The 15,871-nt window shown below is 31.8% G+C and overlaps 1 protein-coding gene across 3 annotated transcripts in view; it reads left to right on the top strand.

Annotated features, from left to right (window-relative positions):
- The window catches only part of LOC130444917 (zinc finger protein 628-like), a 138,762-nt gene that overhangs the window by 114,740 nt on the left and 8,151 nt on the right, over window positions 1-15,871 (top strand). For 2 of the 3 annotated variants that reach the window (XM_056780283.1, XM_056780284.1), the window contains one exon: window positions 14,329-14,479. In XM_056780283.1, the coding sequence (XP_056636261.1) occupies window positions 14,329-14,479 (151 nt within the window). The remainder of the gene's footprint in view (window positions 1-14,328; window positions 14,480-15,871) is intronic. The other variant, XM_056780285.1, reaches the window with a different exon arrangement.

Genomic DNA, 15,871 nt, shown 5'->3' with positions numbered 1-15,871 from the left:
AATTCTTCCTAATCACGAACAGGTGTTGATAAACGCTGCTTGAGGTATTTAATCTGTGTTTCACAACATCTGCCATCGCTACAACTGATCTGAATCGGTTACAGATCTCACCAGAAATTATCGAAGGATATTCTCTTAAGGCCGCTTGGCATGATGCAATACAACGTGCAATACAATGCAAGACGCAATATTTCTTGATCAAAAGCATGCGTAGATGAAGTTCATCGGTTTTGTGCCATTTTTATTGCATACATGTTGTAAAACTTTATTTTCATTGTTAAACTAGGTACAAAATGTTAGAGAAAATTTGAGGTTAGAAATTTGTTTACTTCTACTGTTTACAGAAACTTGCATGCAATTTCTTGCACGTTGTATTGCATTATGTCACGCGGCCTTTATATAAAGTAAAAACTTTTGCGAATAATATGCTTATACTCTATAATAAAGTTTTATTGGAATATTATGCATACGAGCTGATGATTTGCTTTATATTCTGCAAGTATAAGCCTAACTTTCTTTTACGAATTCGGCCCACTATATATGATGATGTTTGTATTATGCAAATACAGCCAGTAGTTAGTACAATATTAGATATTATTAGTGAACCACTCTGTATATGATCGAATATGAGTTAAAATAAACTAATAATTAGAATAAACCTCTACTCATATCTTCCCCAATCAATCCATATAAGTGTGTTTATAAATTATTTATTATTAAACCAACCAATCGCCATTTTATTCAGTGTCTTGGCAAGACATCGTAGTGAGAGAGAAAGCGAGATCTCCTGTATAATTACATTTTATCGTCTCTGCATCTATGCGATTTGTAATTGCAGACAATGTGTATTCTCTCACCGCACATTCATACATGCAGTAATTTCCTTCGTAATAACATAAAAACAATCTCAAAATCTATGCGCCTATTTGTTGTACATATTAACAGCCCCACCCAAACAATTGCTTAGCGAACGGAGTGCATTTTTTATTCGTAATTTTTTTACGCACGCGATTTTCATTGCCGCCTACTTCCTGCGATGAGAAAAAAGTTGGCTAGGAAAGGGGAGAATCTGAAAAAAAATCGGATACACCCTCTTTAACCGCTATGCGGTCACATGACGAGCGTTTTCATACGACCGCCACTATTCTCCGAAATTAATTATAAGTTTGACGGTCCGCTAGTTGTACAGGGGAATCATATACCAGCAGAAATATAAATTTGGAAAAAAAGTTTTTGTATCTTACATTCAACATCGGATTAAACTAAAATTAATCTTTATTATAATGAAAAATGCGATGTCTAAAAATTAATTAATCGAACTGATCCGTAAAAATTATTGAGTGACAACATAATGCTTTTTATTCTGCACTAATATGGCGACCTTAACGATTTTTCCACGCGTTGTAGCAATTCTAGAAGTCTTTAAATGGTACCCTCGTTACAGCTGGTTAGATGTCCTTCTGTAAACAAAGAAGATGCAGGGTTGTAGATCCAGTGAGAACCAACTTATATGATGATACTGCGATCAAGCATCACAATCAATTCAAAGATTAATAATTGATTTCATTTTTGTTCTTCTGAAAAGTTTTTCGGAACCATTTCTGCGCAGAGCTTTCTCATAGCGAAATATTCAATAAAAATCTGCCATATAAATTCACGATTGTTGTTTAGTTCGTTTTCTATCATTGAAATCGTTAACCGACGAGTTTAGTAGATTAGAACGAATCCTAAGTATCCGATCGTGTCACTGCGCACGTCAATGTATCTTCCTCCTGCGATTCTTTCACACTCCTTGCGGATTTTATGTCAACTAAATGCTTGTGTAACACTTTTGGTACTTTACCCCAATCGCCCAATTTCACTCAAAAACTGATCGTAACTTGTTGCTCGAGTTTTCGCTTCTTCATTTTTGTGACGGGCCTCTTTACAAACATTGAGCAGGATTACCACAAGCAGTTGTTTCATAATTACCAAAATCGCCGCAAAAAATTAGTCTGATTACTTAATTGATAGAGCTCTTGAGGTAAAATTATGATATTTAACATCATCTGGTTCATCATGAATGAATAAACAGCATAAAAAAACAACATAAAAAATATGGTACAAATTTTTTGGAATGAAACAAAATCTTGTTGAAGAAATTATCAATCATTTTGTTAGTTACAGTTGAATTAAACGCTATTTTGAAAGCGTTTAGTTCCTGTATAAGGTGACTCCTTCGATGGTGATCGTTATAAATTGTTCTAGCGCAGTTAGTACGGAAGATAACATGACAAAAATCAACCATTAACGTAATGGCAGATCGCCGATTGAAGGGTGCATAAGATTACCACGTTTACTCATTCCTAGCAAAAAACGCAATCGTAAAATCAACTCATAGCAGGATTTTTTGCGTCGGGAAGACGATGACAATCGTTTTATGCGAATCTCAAGGTGTGATCTACATTAACTATCTAGAAAAGTGCAATACGTTCAAAAGGCTGTACTTCATCGAATTATTAAGACATTTCGAATGCGAATTGATAAAAAACGACTCTATTAGTGAAATCGGTTGAAATAGGCGAATGAGCCGTTGCCCCTTCCACCGCAGTCACCATATTTTGCCTTGAAAAACTTCTTTTTGTTTCCACAAGTGGAAAAGTGTCTCTATGGAGACCTACCTTGTAGATCTCGAAGGAGACTAAATTAAAAAATAAATTTTCATTTTGTGTGAAACAGTGTTTCTAAACTCAGCATGGGATAAAATATAGAAAAATCTCAAACCTTCTCTACCAATGATTTGAGGTAAAGAATTGAAAATAAAAGAATGAAACTCAATTAAACAAAATAAGTATACACAAATTTCATAGACAAAACGAACAATGCTGTATTCGCATAGGAACTGGATGCACAATCATGTTAAATCCTCATGCTACTCCATCAACGCAAAATGAAGAAAAATGGACGAAACCTTTAGGCTTAGTGTGAATACTAAAATAAAGTGTAAAATCAGAGCATATTGATAAGTGACAGTTTACAAGATAACAACTGGGTGATACTGAGTGATAAATGATGAGTTTTAATGATTTTATATATAATTTAGGTTAAGAAGAAATTGTTGGTTTACCCGCTTCGACCACGTGTAATAAAACTTAGAAAAATAAATGAATATTTTCTTTTTGTTGTCAAGATAATCTGTCCATTCCATCCTACATAATCAATTTTTTTTATTATTAAAATTTTGAGTGGTATAATAACATCTGAATTCTACTAATTATACCCTTAAGACCGATTCATAAACTTGACTTTCCGTTGGCCATTGCGTTCGCGGTTGACGTTTGACGTTAGTAGCAAATTCTACACCATATTCATAAATTTGACGTTACTACTGTTAACCTAAAAATTTTGTTATTCTTTTTGACATGTGTACTGCTTTTTGTTTTCGTGATATTTTCGTGATTTTGTTTGTAATCCAGTATTTATTGACGATGTTATGGAAAAAAACGAAGAGTTTTTTTTATTACGAACGCAAACGGATGCGATTGGCTCTTTTCTATTGCTACGATAAAGATAAAATTCGTTTATTTTGAAAATTACTAATGGCAGACTGATCAACAAACAGATACGTCAAACGGCAACTATAAATGATCTCATGCATTTCAAACGGCAACGTCAAACAAAAAGTCAAGTTTATGAATCGGCCATTATTCACAAATATAATTAATGTATAGAAGATTTACGCTAAAATTCACATTAAGGGGAATGAAATTTTTTTCTGTATAAATTCGTATAGCAAGGATTCAGATAAAAAAAATTTCAAATTTTCCTTCCATTACCTTCATATCTGCTACTTTTAATTTTTCACTTTGTGTGGCCCATAAAACAGCTATACTGCTAAGAAATGTAATGAAAAAATTTAAAAACCAATTAGCTACAAAATCAATGTTATTTATAGCTTAATGCATATCATTATAGAAAGAAATTCCATACATGATAGTATGTAATTTATCTATTAGCTAATCCACCTTACAAACGATCGTTAACAGAGTATGATTCGATGAAATTCCAAGACATATTCTAATTTCGACTTGATTCTAAGCATATTTCAATTTTAGATGTTATTTTTTTGTGAATCTAAAAACTCCAGGACGAAATGAGAATCTTATTCCAAAAAATTAACAACCTTTTAACAGTAATTTAAGTCGTTTTTAATTCAGGATTTATGCATCACGCTTAAAATTATGTTTTAGTAATTAACCTTTTGCTCTTGATGTCCGGGTAAGAAAAAACAGCTTATACTTGTTTTACCTTGCATCTTCCTGGAACTACACAACAAAAAATATGTGAAATAATTTATAACTATTAAATACACGAAAGATTTACCAACTTTGAGATATTTTCGTGTATATTATTATAAAAAACGAAAATTTATAGAAAAACTGGCTTTTATCCGCAGCTTCACTCGCATTGAAGCCATTAAATAAGTATCAGAGATCATTCGAATAGGATTGAATCAATACGATTACCATATTTTATTGCTTGGTAGGGATTATTAATTTTTGAAAATTTCTACATATAATGAAGTTCCGAAAACATAAAATATAATTTTATTGAAATAAAAAGATTTCAATGCAGAGTATTAATGTCTAATATTTTTGTATACTATAAGTTTTTCCATCGGGTGCAAATATGTGTAAATTCCGTGCAATGGATACACGCGAACAGGCTACATATAGTTGACCATGAGAGAATGGTTTTCTAAATGCACTCCCGCTACTTGTAATGTCTGCCCTTGTGCTTTGTTTGTAGTAGAAGCAAAGCAAAGCTTGACGAGAAACTGAGCACTTGTGAATTGTAATAGAAGGTCAGTGGGAATAATTGGAATCATATTAAAATAGCATCTACCCTTCAAAATTTTTGTAAATAAGTTTATGTTCATGTAGAAATGATAGTACTTTTTATTTCGCAAAACTAATATAATATAATATAATAAGAATTTGAGGTGTTTAAATACATCAAAATTCAAATTAAAAATTATATCGCGAAATTGCGGACTCGGCTAGAGTTTCGAAAACTCGAACTCACCGATTGGCTTCAAATTTTTAGATGATTGTACCTAAAAGGATTCTTGGTGTCTCGCAATGGAAGGGGATGCTTGTAATATATGGATTAATATTGAAATTGATGATATCTATCCTATCAACCCCATCTCTTTTCACTCTTTATCCCATTTTCTCATTATTCGCAATAGCTACAATTGAACCGTAAAAAAATCATTGATTTTTGATAGACACATGACACATGAACGTAGCAAAAAAATCCAATCATCCAGACTTTTTTTAGTTCAATATTTATGTGTAACTTTTGACCTAACCTTTTGACACAAAAAACTCCGTGCGAAGAAATTGAATTTTCATCTAAAGAAAGATAATACAAAAACCATAGAAAGAATATGACGGTACTGGATGAAGGAATTTGCGGAATTTTGTCATAAAAAATCTAAATATAGGCACAAAATATCAGTAGCTGAAAATACGTGGTTAGGTTAGGTTAAGAGAATTATTTTTCATCCCTTTATCCCTTTTCCTTACGACACGCCAAAAATCCTTTTTGGTGTACTCATCTATTCAGGTCTCAGAACTCAATATCAAACTTGAAAACACATTTTTTGTTGCCTTCAACGTACAAAAGCCATGGATTTATCACTATGATCTAAAGACCAATAAGCATGGGAATATCGAGGTTGAATACCGCTAAAAAAATTCGGGATGCAGCATTCAACTGTAAAGATCGTACTAACCGTATTTTGGGAAGCTTAAGACATAATTTTAGTAGTTAAATGCAAAAATAAGTTACAATTATAGGTGCTAATTATGCGAACTTTTCTAACACTTACAAGAAATGATTTTAAAAAACGCAACGATGTTATCTTCCACCAGAATCGTCATTACAATAGCCCAGCAGGTTCCCAATTACTTGAGTATTCATCATATCCTCCAGATTTGACCACCAGCGATTAACGGCTGTCTCCAAAACTTAAAAAGCTTTTGCCAAAAAAAAAACGATTCGACAATAATGTCATATATGGAATAAATCAGTGGTTTGCAGAGGTGAATGAGGAAATGTTGAAACATCGATAAGAAATATGTGTTAACCCTAATAATGACTATATCTAAAAATGTCTATTTCTTATTTTAAATTGGTCAAAGTGATATTTTTATTATTATTTAATCCACATTATTTTTCATAGTGAAGCCAATAATTTTGTCTTTTTAAAGTGTACGTCTGTAATTACTGTATATTCTTTATCACATTTTGACTTCATTTGCTTGATTTTTTGCTAGGGATTTTTCCCTCCAAATTAACATTGCTTGCTACTGTGCGAGGGTGTGAGCGAGAAGGAGGATAATTAAATATTAAACAGAGAAAATATAAGATCATTTGCAGTTGTTGCGTTTGTTTTTCGTTATAAAATTAGTCGTCAAATCTTAGTTTAGCTATTTCTTGGGAATGAAACTACCATCAAGAATATCTACGAGAAAATAAACATAAAAAAATTCATTCTGTAGTTGTATAAACCTTTTAAATCAAATATTATACAAGTATGCTACTTAACCTAAATTCAGCTAGAATTTTGAATTATTAAAAAGTTTAATACTTCTTGGCTAAATACGAAAAAATTTTTGTTTTTGTTTCCAATACATCGTCACAAGTTTGTAGTATTGCTATTATAAAATATAATTAGACAAATATGCATCTTTGTTGAAATATGTTAAAAAAGAACTCGAAAAAGTCAATAAATGTGATACAAGGAAAATTCAAAGATACAGGACAAAAGAAGTAAAACAAAATGTGTACCAATCCCATTTTTATTGTGTCAGATGAAGAAATAAAAAGAATGAAACAAATAAAACAGTGAAAATAGGACATTGGTCACAAGACTAAAACGAAAAGAATACAAATAAACTAAAACTGGAAGACAAAAATAAAGCAGACCATAAGCTTAAAAATCTTGGCCTGACATTAACACAAGAAATAAACGAGTAAACTAGAGCAACCGATATTGTATCAGACCAAAAGGGGAATAACTATTAAAACTAATAAAAACAGAGATATAGAAAAAAAGTATGACATATTAACATATAGATCAAAAACATCGGCACTTACACAGAAACACAAAAGCAAACTACAGAGTATAAATATGAGATTCATAAGAAAAATAGACAATAAAATAAGGTACAACAAATTAATTCAAAACAAAATGGAAGGACTATTAAGATGATTTGGCCATGTTATGAGAATGGGATTGACTAACAAAAACAAGAAAGAAGACTGAAGAGAAGTAAGAAATAAAGATTCCACAGCATAGAAAACAAAATAGCTGGGGAAAAAGTAGCACAAGCAATTACTCAACTCCAGCCAAACTTTTTCCTGAAAAGATAGAAAGGCATTAGGATTAAGTAAACGAGTTAGTGTAAAACATGAACAAAATTAATCATAACGCTCAAATTTAACGAATCATCTGCATTGTAACTAGCCCTTAAATAACTTAATAATTCATAGAACATTCGTGTACAAAATGAATTTAAAAAGATATGAAAAAATAGGAAACCATATCGTTGAAGTCCGTCCTCATTAAATGGTTTATAATACATATTGATTAGTTCTCTTTAAAACAAATGGTTGAAATAATGGCTGGGATAAAAAAAGTAACCTACTATTTTGTCCCTATTATTTCTTGGAAATAATAGTGTCCGCACGTAAGCATCAATATAACATGGAACGAGCGTTTACAAAAGGAGACAAAAACAAAATTTTATAGTTGTAACTTGAAACAATGCACTAGTATACTGATTATATTTGTGAGCAAAAAGACGAAATTTTCGGAATTATAGTTTAAAAAAAACTAAAAAACTGACTGACTTCTCAATATAATTAGTTATGATTTCTTAATTCACTTTAATCAATCTGATATTATTCTTATTATTTTTCGCCCTATTTTCAATCCCACTTCTTCTCTGTTCGCCATTATCATTGCTTCTGTGCTATTCTAAAGAATACTAATTCTACGAATTCTAAACAATGAAATACATCCCTCGGAACCAGTAGTGAAGAAGTTACAATAATATGGGACACATAGGCAGAAAAATATAAATCAGACCTAATGAAGAATAAAAAAAAGAAAAATGTAGCGAAACATAAAGAAGTAGAAAAGTTACATAACCTAACCTGCAGATCGAAATACAGTAGCTGTGGTATCCCAAAACTACAGTAATTCCTATCATCATAGGAGCAACTCATCATTGCTTGTTTCATTTTGATTCTGTATCTGACTTGTATTCCGTTTAATCTTAGAAACAGCTGTAAGTTCTACTTTATTATAAAGTATTTAACATAAACTGACTTCACTTCTAATGATATAGACTGCAATTCGCGTTTGAAGAAATCAAGGTTTTTCAAGAAACTACTTTTATCGTATCGATGACTTTTTTGTCTGTTTTCTAGCTAGTGAGATGTCTGCCCTATGTAGACAGCGTCACAATCATTACAAGGTATTTGCTTAATACCTTCTTTTGTTTTTGGGTGTTTTAGATTTTAGTTTAGTGAAATTTTTGGATAATGTATTATGTCCTCTATGACTTATACACAGTGCTGGATTAAGCCAGGGGGGGGCTATAGCCCCGGGCCCCAGGTCCAAGAGGGCCCCATCATTTGGAAATCATTCTGTATTTTTTGATGTGTTGACCTAACATAACCACAAATTTAACGTATTGATATTATTTTGTGAATTTTTTCGGGTTTCCGAATTCCTTAAGGGGGCCCCGTCATTACTTCAGCCCCGGGCCTTATAAATCTTAATCCGGCCCCGCTTGTACTAATATCATATTCATTGAAATAATTCGCTAGAAGAAATGTATATTTTGATATTTAGTTTCTGTTTTATTTCTTATTTGATTATAGTATCCGTTTGTACTTTTCTTGAATATGTTGTTTATCATTTTTTCCGGATAATTATTTTCTTTCAATGCAGTTTTTGCTTTTTGGATAGCTAAGCATCTGAATTCAGGATCTGATAGTTGGATAGATCTATCAGCCTGATCTTTTTTGTGACATAGGATGACACGAATTAAAGTTCAAATATCTTGAGGACCAAGTTTGTTTCGTGTACCATTCCGTTCTTATGTTATTGTTAATTTTATATAATCTGATATCTAGAAAATTGATTTTATTATTTTGTTCGATTTTGATTGTTATTGAATTTTTTATTTATGTTTTCAATTTGATTTTTTGGTACGACTGTAATCATTATATAGGTAACTGAAAACGAATGAAATCTTTATATCAAGTTTACTTAAGACAGTTTCCTCATAATCTACTATTGATGTACACACATTTCGACATACACTTTCATTTTTTTATATTTTCATTTGGATTCCTTGATTCTTTCAATACAATAATATCCATACAAATATATATTGATAGGAATATGTAAATGATAAAAACAGAAAACCATTCGATTCACCCCTGCCGCAGGGAAAAAGTTTTTCACTTTTCACGGTACGAAATAACATTTCTACTCCAAGAATTTTTAATCTTATTCTTTCCATAGATAGTCCCAGGTGCGCATTTCTCACACGCCGCCACATAACGAAAGAAATAATTTTGTGCCAACTTAGGGAGCAAAAGATTATTCGTTTTCTTTTTAGTTCGGAAAATTAAACCTAAAAGTGAAAAATTTGAACAGTACAAATAAATTTGAAACTGAAACAAAAGAACGGTCCATAGAATTTGGAGGAAAATATACAGTTTAAACACCACTGTTCAAGTGAAATGCATTCTATTATGGATACTCAAATGGTTTTAAAATACCCGCATTTCAATTCGTTTAAAAAAAAGTAACACACACGCGGTCAAAAATCACTAGCAAAAAAATCTGTAGCTTCCATTCTTTTTCTGATTTTAACATCTCAAAACCTTTAGTCTTGGCTTTACAATGAGTGGTCTATGTCGATATTGACTTGTTTTATTTGTAAAGAAAACGAATAGGAATCTCGAACAATGGAAAAAACAAGCTTAATTTCCTCAAAATTGATTTGAAATCAACCCATGGATATTTAGTGATCCCTCCTCTGTCTTTTTCATGGATCGAATAAGTTTTTTTACTCGATCTTGTTCGATCTTATCCCATTCTTCAGTGAGCTCCGATTCGAGGTCTGACTTCGTGGCTGGTGCAGGATTTCTAGCCGAACATCCTGTTAATACTGCCGTACGGAACCTGCAATACATGGACAGGAATTCTCCTGCATTAGGATGAAGTTTTTGCCGATGAATCTGGCGTAGAGAACGACGTGATCTCCTAAAATTTCTTCAATGTATTGGTTCGCCACCAGTTTCAATAAAAACCAACTCGATTTTTTCTTCCATTGATATAATCGCGCAAACCATACAGGCACCTTCTCCAAAAGCCACGTTTTCTGTTAAGCAACACTCCGCGAATCTTTCTCTAGGTGTTCTGTAGACTCGTCCTCTTCTAACGCTACCATGCAAGCACACTCTGCTTTCGTCTGAGAAGAGAACGGAGCCCCATTGTTCCTCGGTTCAATTGACGTATTTTCTGGCAAATCGTATACGCGCTGCTCGGTATGCTGCGGTTAATATGGGGTCAGTATCTGGCCTATTTTAATTAAAGGTTAGCTGCTGTAAGTCTTCTTCTGACCGTCCAGCCACTTATAGCCACTCCTCGCGTTTCGCTGAGCTCTTGTTGGAATCGAAAACCAGTGAAGGCCCGATTTTTCAGCGATATGTTGACAATGAATCATCATCGATCTCTTTTTCTCCTGGAACCGCACCTTCCAAGAAAGTTACCAGACTGACTCAGGCCACTTCTCGCTGACTCTGGTTTTGCCGCAATAGGATGAACGCTTAAGCTGCTTCATCACTTGTAGTTTCCAATTTTTGTTGTTGTTAACGAATATGTTTATCAATAAACGTTTGATATCTAACTGATAGTGGTGGATGAGGTAGATAACCTTTTATAAGGGTCAGTTGATGAAAAGGGTGGTTACATTGGGAGATTGAAACGTTTAAAATGTTGAATAACGGTTGATGAAACACACATACTTTTTAATTTGATAATTGCTAAAAGCGTGTTTTTTTATAATTTATGTAGTGTTATTAATAGATCTGAAGATAATTCAACCTACGCCTTTGATCGTTGGAATACTTACAATAAACTAACTAACCACTTTCGAGCTGAATAAAAAATTACAGTTCGTTCACTTGATATTTATTATAACCTTCCTAACCTATCTCAATTCTCTTCATGCTCAGAGTCGTACTCGGGCTAGGCAAAATGAATGAAAATGAATTATTTATATTATGGGTCTTACAATTTACGTTCCTGGACGCGAAATGTTTGAATACGATAAGATTTCTAGATGTAGTTTGTTGATAGAATAAACAATGGTTGAAACATTGGCGTACTTTTCTTTACTTCGCTTTTTATGGTAATACTTCTTTCGGTTACAGTTTCTAAAAATCACGGAATACCTAACTAAATTTTAAAATTCCACTATCAAACTAATTTATATCCGACGTGGTATTGCTAAGTATAAGAAATATTCATAAAAAAATTGTGATATTAATTTTTTCAAACAATAAAAACCAATAGAATTATGTATAGATTACCGGTACGTTTATCTAATTGCCCAAATCATGTTTGATTACAACACATTCACACATAAAACTGTACCTCTGTATCGTTCAGTACTTTCAACACTCTTCATCGAACACTTGCCCCTCGCCAAAAAAATGATGACAAATGTTTGAAATTATTTATCATCAACCAATTTTCTGATTTCAATTATAGACCAAAGAAAAATTAATACAATCAATGGTAGAAACAGAACAAAAATGTGTCTATTATTTTCAAAATAAAAATCAAAAAGAAACAACGATTATTGTGGAATTTATGAGTGAATTAAATTCACCTTTAAAGACTGAAGACTATAATTTAATTATCAAAACGCGTATAATGTTGGTATAGTGTTAATAAATATATGATGTGGTCAATATGAATATCATCAACGTTTTTGGAAATCCAATAAAAATAATAAAGGCACTGGATTGAGGATTGACAAGTAAAAGTAAAAATCATTCTCGACGGAACGATAGAAGTAAGGCTTACAAAAGCTCACCGACACGACCCGATACTCGTAGTTATCAGTGTTTTTACGAGGTTGTTTCAGAGCTTTGACGATTGGAATCAATACATGTTCACTTACCGGGGTGGTTCGAAGCTTTGTATGTACTAAAAGACCAAAGGGGATCAGAATTTTTTAGTTATTTATTCGGTGGATGCTTAAAAGGCACAGTTTTATATAATTCTTCAAGTTTTGCTCCTCCTGTTACAACTGATTTTATTAAATTCTCAACACATTCGAAGATATTACTTCGAGATAAATTCAAAACTTCAAATCTTTTAGATTTAGATTTTTATGCTCCAAAAAAGCAGATTCTTTTTTCAATGTATCTTCATAATTAAACATTTTACAGGTAGTACAAGATTTTTATAGAATATTTTTTTAATAAATAGCCAGTAATATAAATCAAAGGATTGGCGTCCATACTTGAAAAATTTCTATGGGTCTGTCAAAAGTACAAGTAAAAAAAAAATTGAAAAATATGTAATCAACACATCAATTAATTAGTCTTCGGTGCAGTGAACCAAAAACAAGTTATTTAACAAAATAGTTTACATTGTAGGTGACACCAAGGTTTTTTTAACTTCCTATAATATTTCTATATCAGCGATAATATGTATGAAAAAAGCCTGAATTTGATGGGACCAGATCTGCAGCTATGGTGTCGTTTCATCAACTTTGCCTTGCTGAAATAGATTTTTTTTCATCTGAGTATGTGCTTTTTTTCTTCACATATCAGGGAATTTTCCTAGAGAAGAATCATATTTTCCAAGTCAAGCGTTAGATTTAGACTTAATTATACCGATTTTATATGTGCAAAACCTAATTTTGGGTTCTCACTCTCATCTTCACAAAACCTGCAGGCACTGGTGCTTTTTTTTATTTTCTCAAGATGTTCATTTGAGATACAGTGTTTTATGAGAAATACTTTGAGATCGAACATTTATTCGATTATTTAGTTTTCTAAAAGCAACGTCGAGTATGAAGACCCACCAGACTCCCATTCCAGTGGTAGGTAGTGGTTTTCTATTTTCTTCAGTTAAACCTTGGCATCAACGTTATGATTTTCAATTAAAAAAAAATGGTTTTAAAACTAATTTTCTGAATTGAACAGTTTCTATCCAACCATTACTCTAATGAGTGAGAGAATGTTTATGATTTCATATTTACAAAAGAAATTAGCTCAGTATTCTCATTATCTCAAATCATTCAAGGTCTAATATCATGAATACTGAAGATAAGATCATATTTAGAAGTGATATTCAGTGAATTGTATCATATATACACATATTTACTAAATACGGTCCTTGCACTGCATTTATCCCAACTGCATAAATGAAGGGATAATATTTTGTACTTTTATGTACTATTAGTTTATACCATGGACACATTTTTGTTAAAATGTTCGAAAAAAGTTATCTATTGGGCAAATTTTAGGTCGCAATTTGAACCATAAGGATTTTACAAATTAAACGACGTATAGCTGTTGCATGCAAAGGGTACAACATCGACATTATATCTCATAAAATGACAAAAAACTAAACGAATATAAGATAGATCAACAGAAGTTGATAAATTGATAAATAGAGTCTAACAGAGATTCTACAGAACGAAGTAGTCTAAAAAGGAGAGAAGAAGAATGACCCTGACACAATTAATATACTGATTAGTTATTATCCGATAAGTTTAAGAAATGAAATTGTTGAGTCCAAAAATGAAATTTGGATATTCTAATAGCTGTTTTTGATACTCTTACCCACTTCGTGAAAGAGTTCTTAAGGTTGTTATTTCAAATTAAATCTAGTAGCTAATTAATCCATAGTCTATAAATATGAATAAAAATATATCAATTTCATATGTATTTATCTAAAAGTCGTAATAACCTTATTGGAGCGGATGCCAGGACATGTTTTGTTAATTCATTCTTGTGACCTAAAATTTGCGTCTATTAAAATTAATGAAATATTGTTTTAGATGGTCTATGTTGCCTAATTCCATACAAGTCCTCACAAAAATCAGAGAAAGTTAAAATCAAACCAATCATATCAGCATTTGTCTCTCTTTTATTCACATATGACATCACGGAGAAGAAGCCGTCTCCATTGGTTTGATTAAACTTTAAATTAACGCGCAGTTTTGTCAACAGTGTATTGGTCGTTTGCAGCAACATGCAGCCTTGATTGGTGGACCGAACGCGACGTCGTGTCCACTCTGTCACAAGATGTTTCTTGGCGGTGAAGCACTTATGGAACATATGAAGCACACCCACAAAGATCCCAATGCCTCAGGGGTAGCAAGTAAGTATCTAAATTTGATAGTATTTTGTGTTAATTGCATGGGTATATTTTTTTTCCTAATTTTCATACCAACTGCAAGTTTCATTGATACCAAATTGTATTGTCCAAATCAAAAACTGTAAATCTACTTCAGATTAGTTGATTGGACGACAAATATATAAATTATCTTTAATCATTTTAAATAGCTTTATGATTATTGCAAAAGTTTATACAGCGAAATTGAGAAATAATTCTCATACGACCCATCGTGTTTGAGTTATAGGGCTTTACAGTTACGAAATCAGAATATAAATTTAAGTATATTTTCTAAATTATACATTCGAACATTATGAATTGTCAATGAATAATTACGTATTTGCATGTAGTGTGTGTAGTGGAATAAATCATTTTACACTACTATCTAAAGGCCAGGGACGACTCATGCCCAATGGTTAAACTTTTACAAGGATAACTCACACACTCTAAAGTTAACAAAAATGAATTTTTCAATCGATTTTTCAACAAAAAGCTACTCTTTGTTTAACTCGATTAAATTTATGGTTTGGGAGATATGTAGATATTTAGGAGGAGTATATTTATTAAAACACAATCAAACATTTCTAATTAACTACATACTGTCGAACAATGTGTTATTTGCATAAGGAAATAATCGAAATATTGAAAAATTCAGTTGAAAATTTTGGAATAAAAATTGCTTGGGAAAATTACTGCAATATATGCACTCAATTAACCGCTCGAAAACTTTTTCAACTATTAACACAGTTAATCACTAATATATTTTTTTAGGATTTTGATTCGATCTAAAACTCATTCTTTTCTTCCATCATGTAATTTTTCATTTTTACTAATCTAACTTGTCAAATAGTTTGAGAATGGTCCACCTTGTAGACAATTTGGAATATCCACATCTTTTTGAAACGAAAAAAGTACAGTATATTTATAAGTATGAGAAATTATTATCTAATAACGATTTGGATAAGAAGTCACAATCGAAGAAAGTTCATTGTAACTTTCTTAACAACTAAACTGATGACCTAAATAGTTTAATCAATTTATTTTGAATTTTAAATTGATACTTGTAACTTGCAGCTGGTCCGCTTTGGTATTCATTTTATTTGCTTCACTAACTCTTAATTTGCTGAAAATAACGAAAACTGATAAATCTGATTCACATACTTTCAACATCAAAGAATAAGCGAAGTTTTCTTTCGGAAGATACTTGTGAAAACCCCTTTTGTTACTTGTCTTGTTTTAAAAACTTGTAAATACAAGTATGCTGAAAGCCGTATCAAAAATCAAAAGAAAGCAGACCTTAATCTGAATACAATTAAAAAATAAATAGAACAGAGGGGAACAAAAATCCTTTTAACTCTAATCGATTTCTACAAAAAA

Source organism: Diorhabda sublineata, chromosome 6 (assembly GCF_026230105.1).
Source record: "Diorhabda sublineata isolate icDioSubl1.1 chromosome 6, icDioSubl1.1, whole genome shotgun sequence".
In the NCBI taxonomy this organism is placed as follows: domain Eukaryota; kingdom Metazoa; phylum Arthropoda; class Insecta; order Coleoptera; family Chrysomelidae; genus Diorhabda; species Diorhabda sublineata.
Note: the sequence above shows the minus strand (reverse complement) of the source record. Positions and strands in the feature narration are given on the sequence as shown.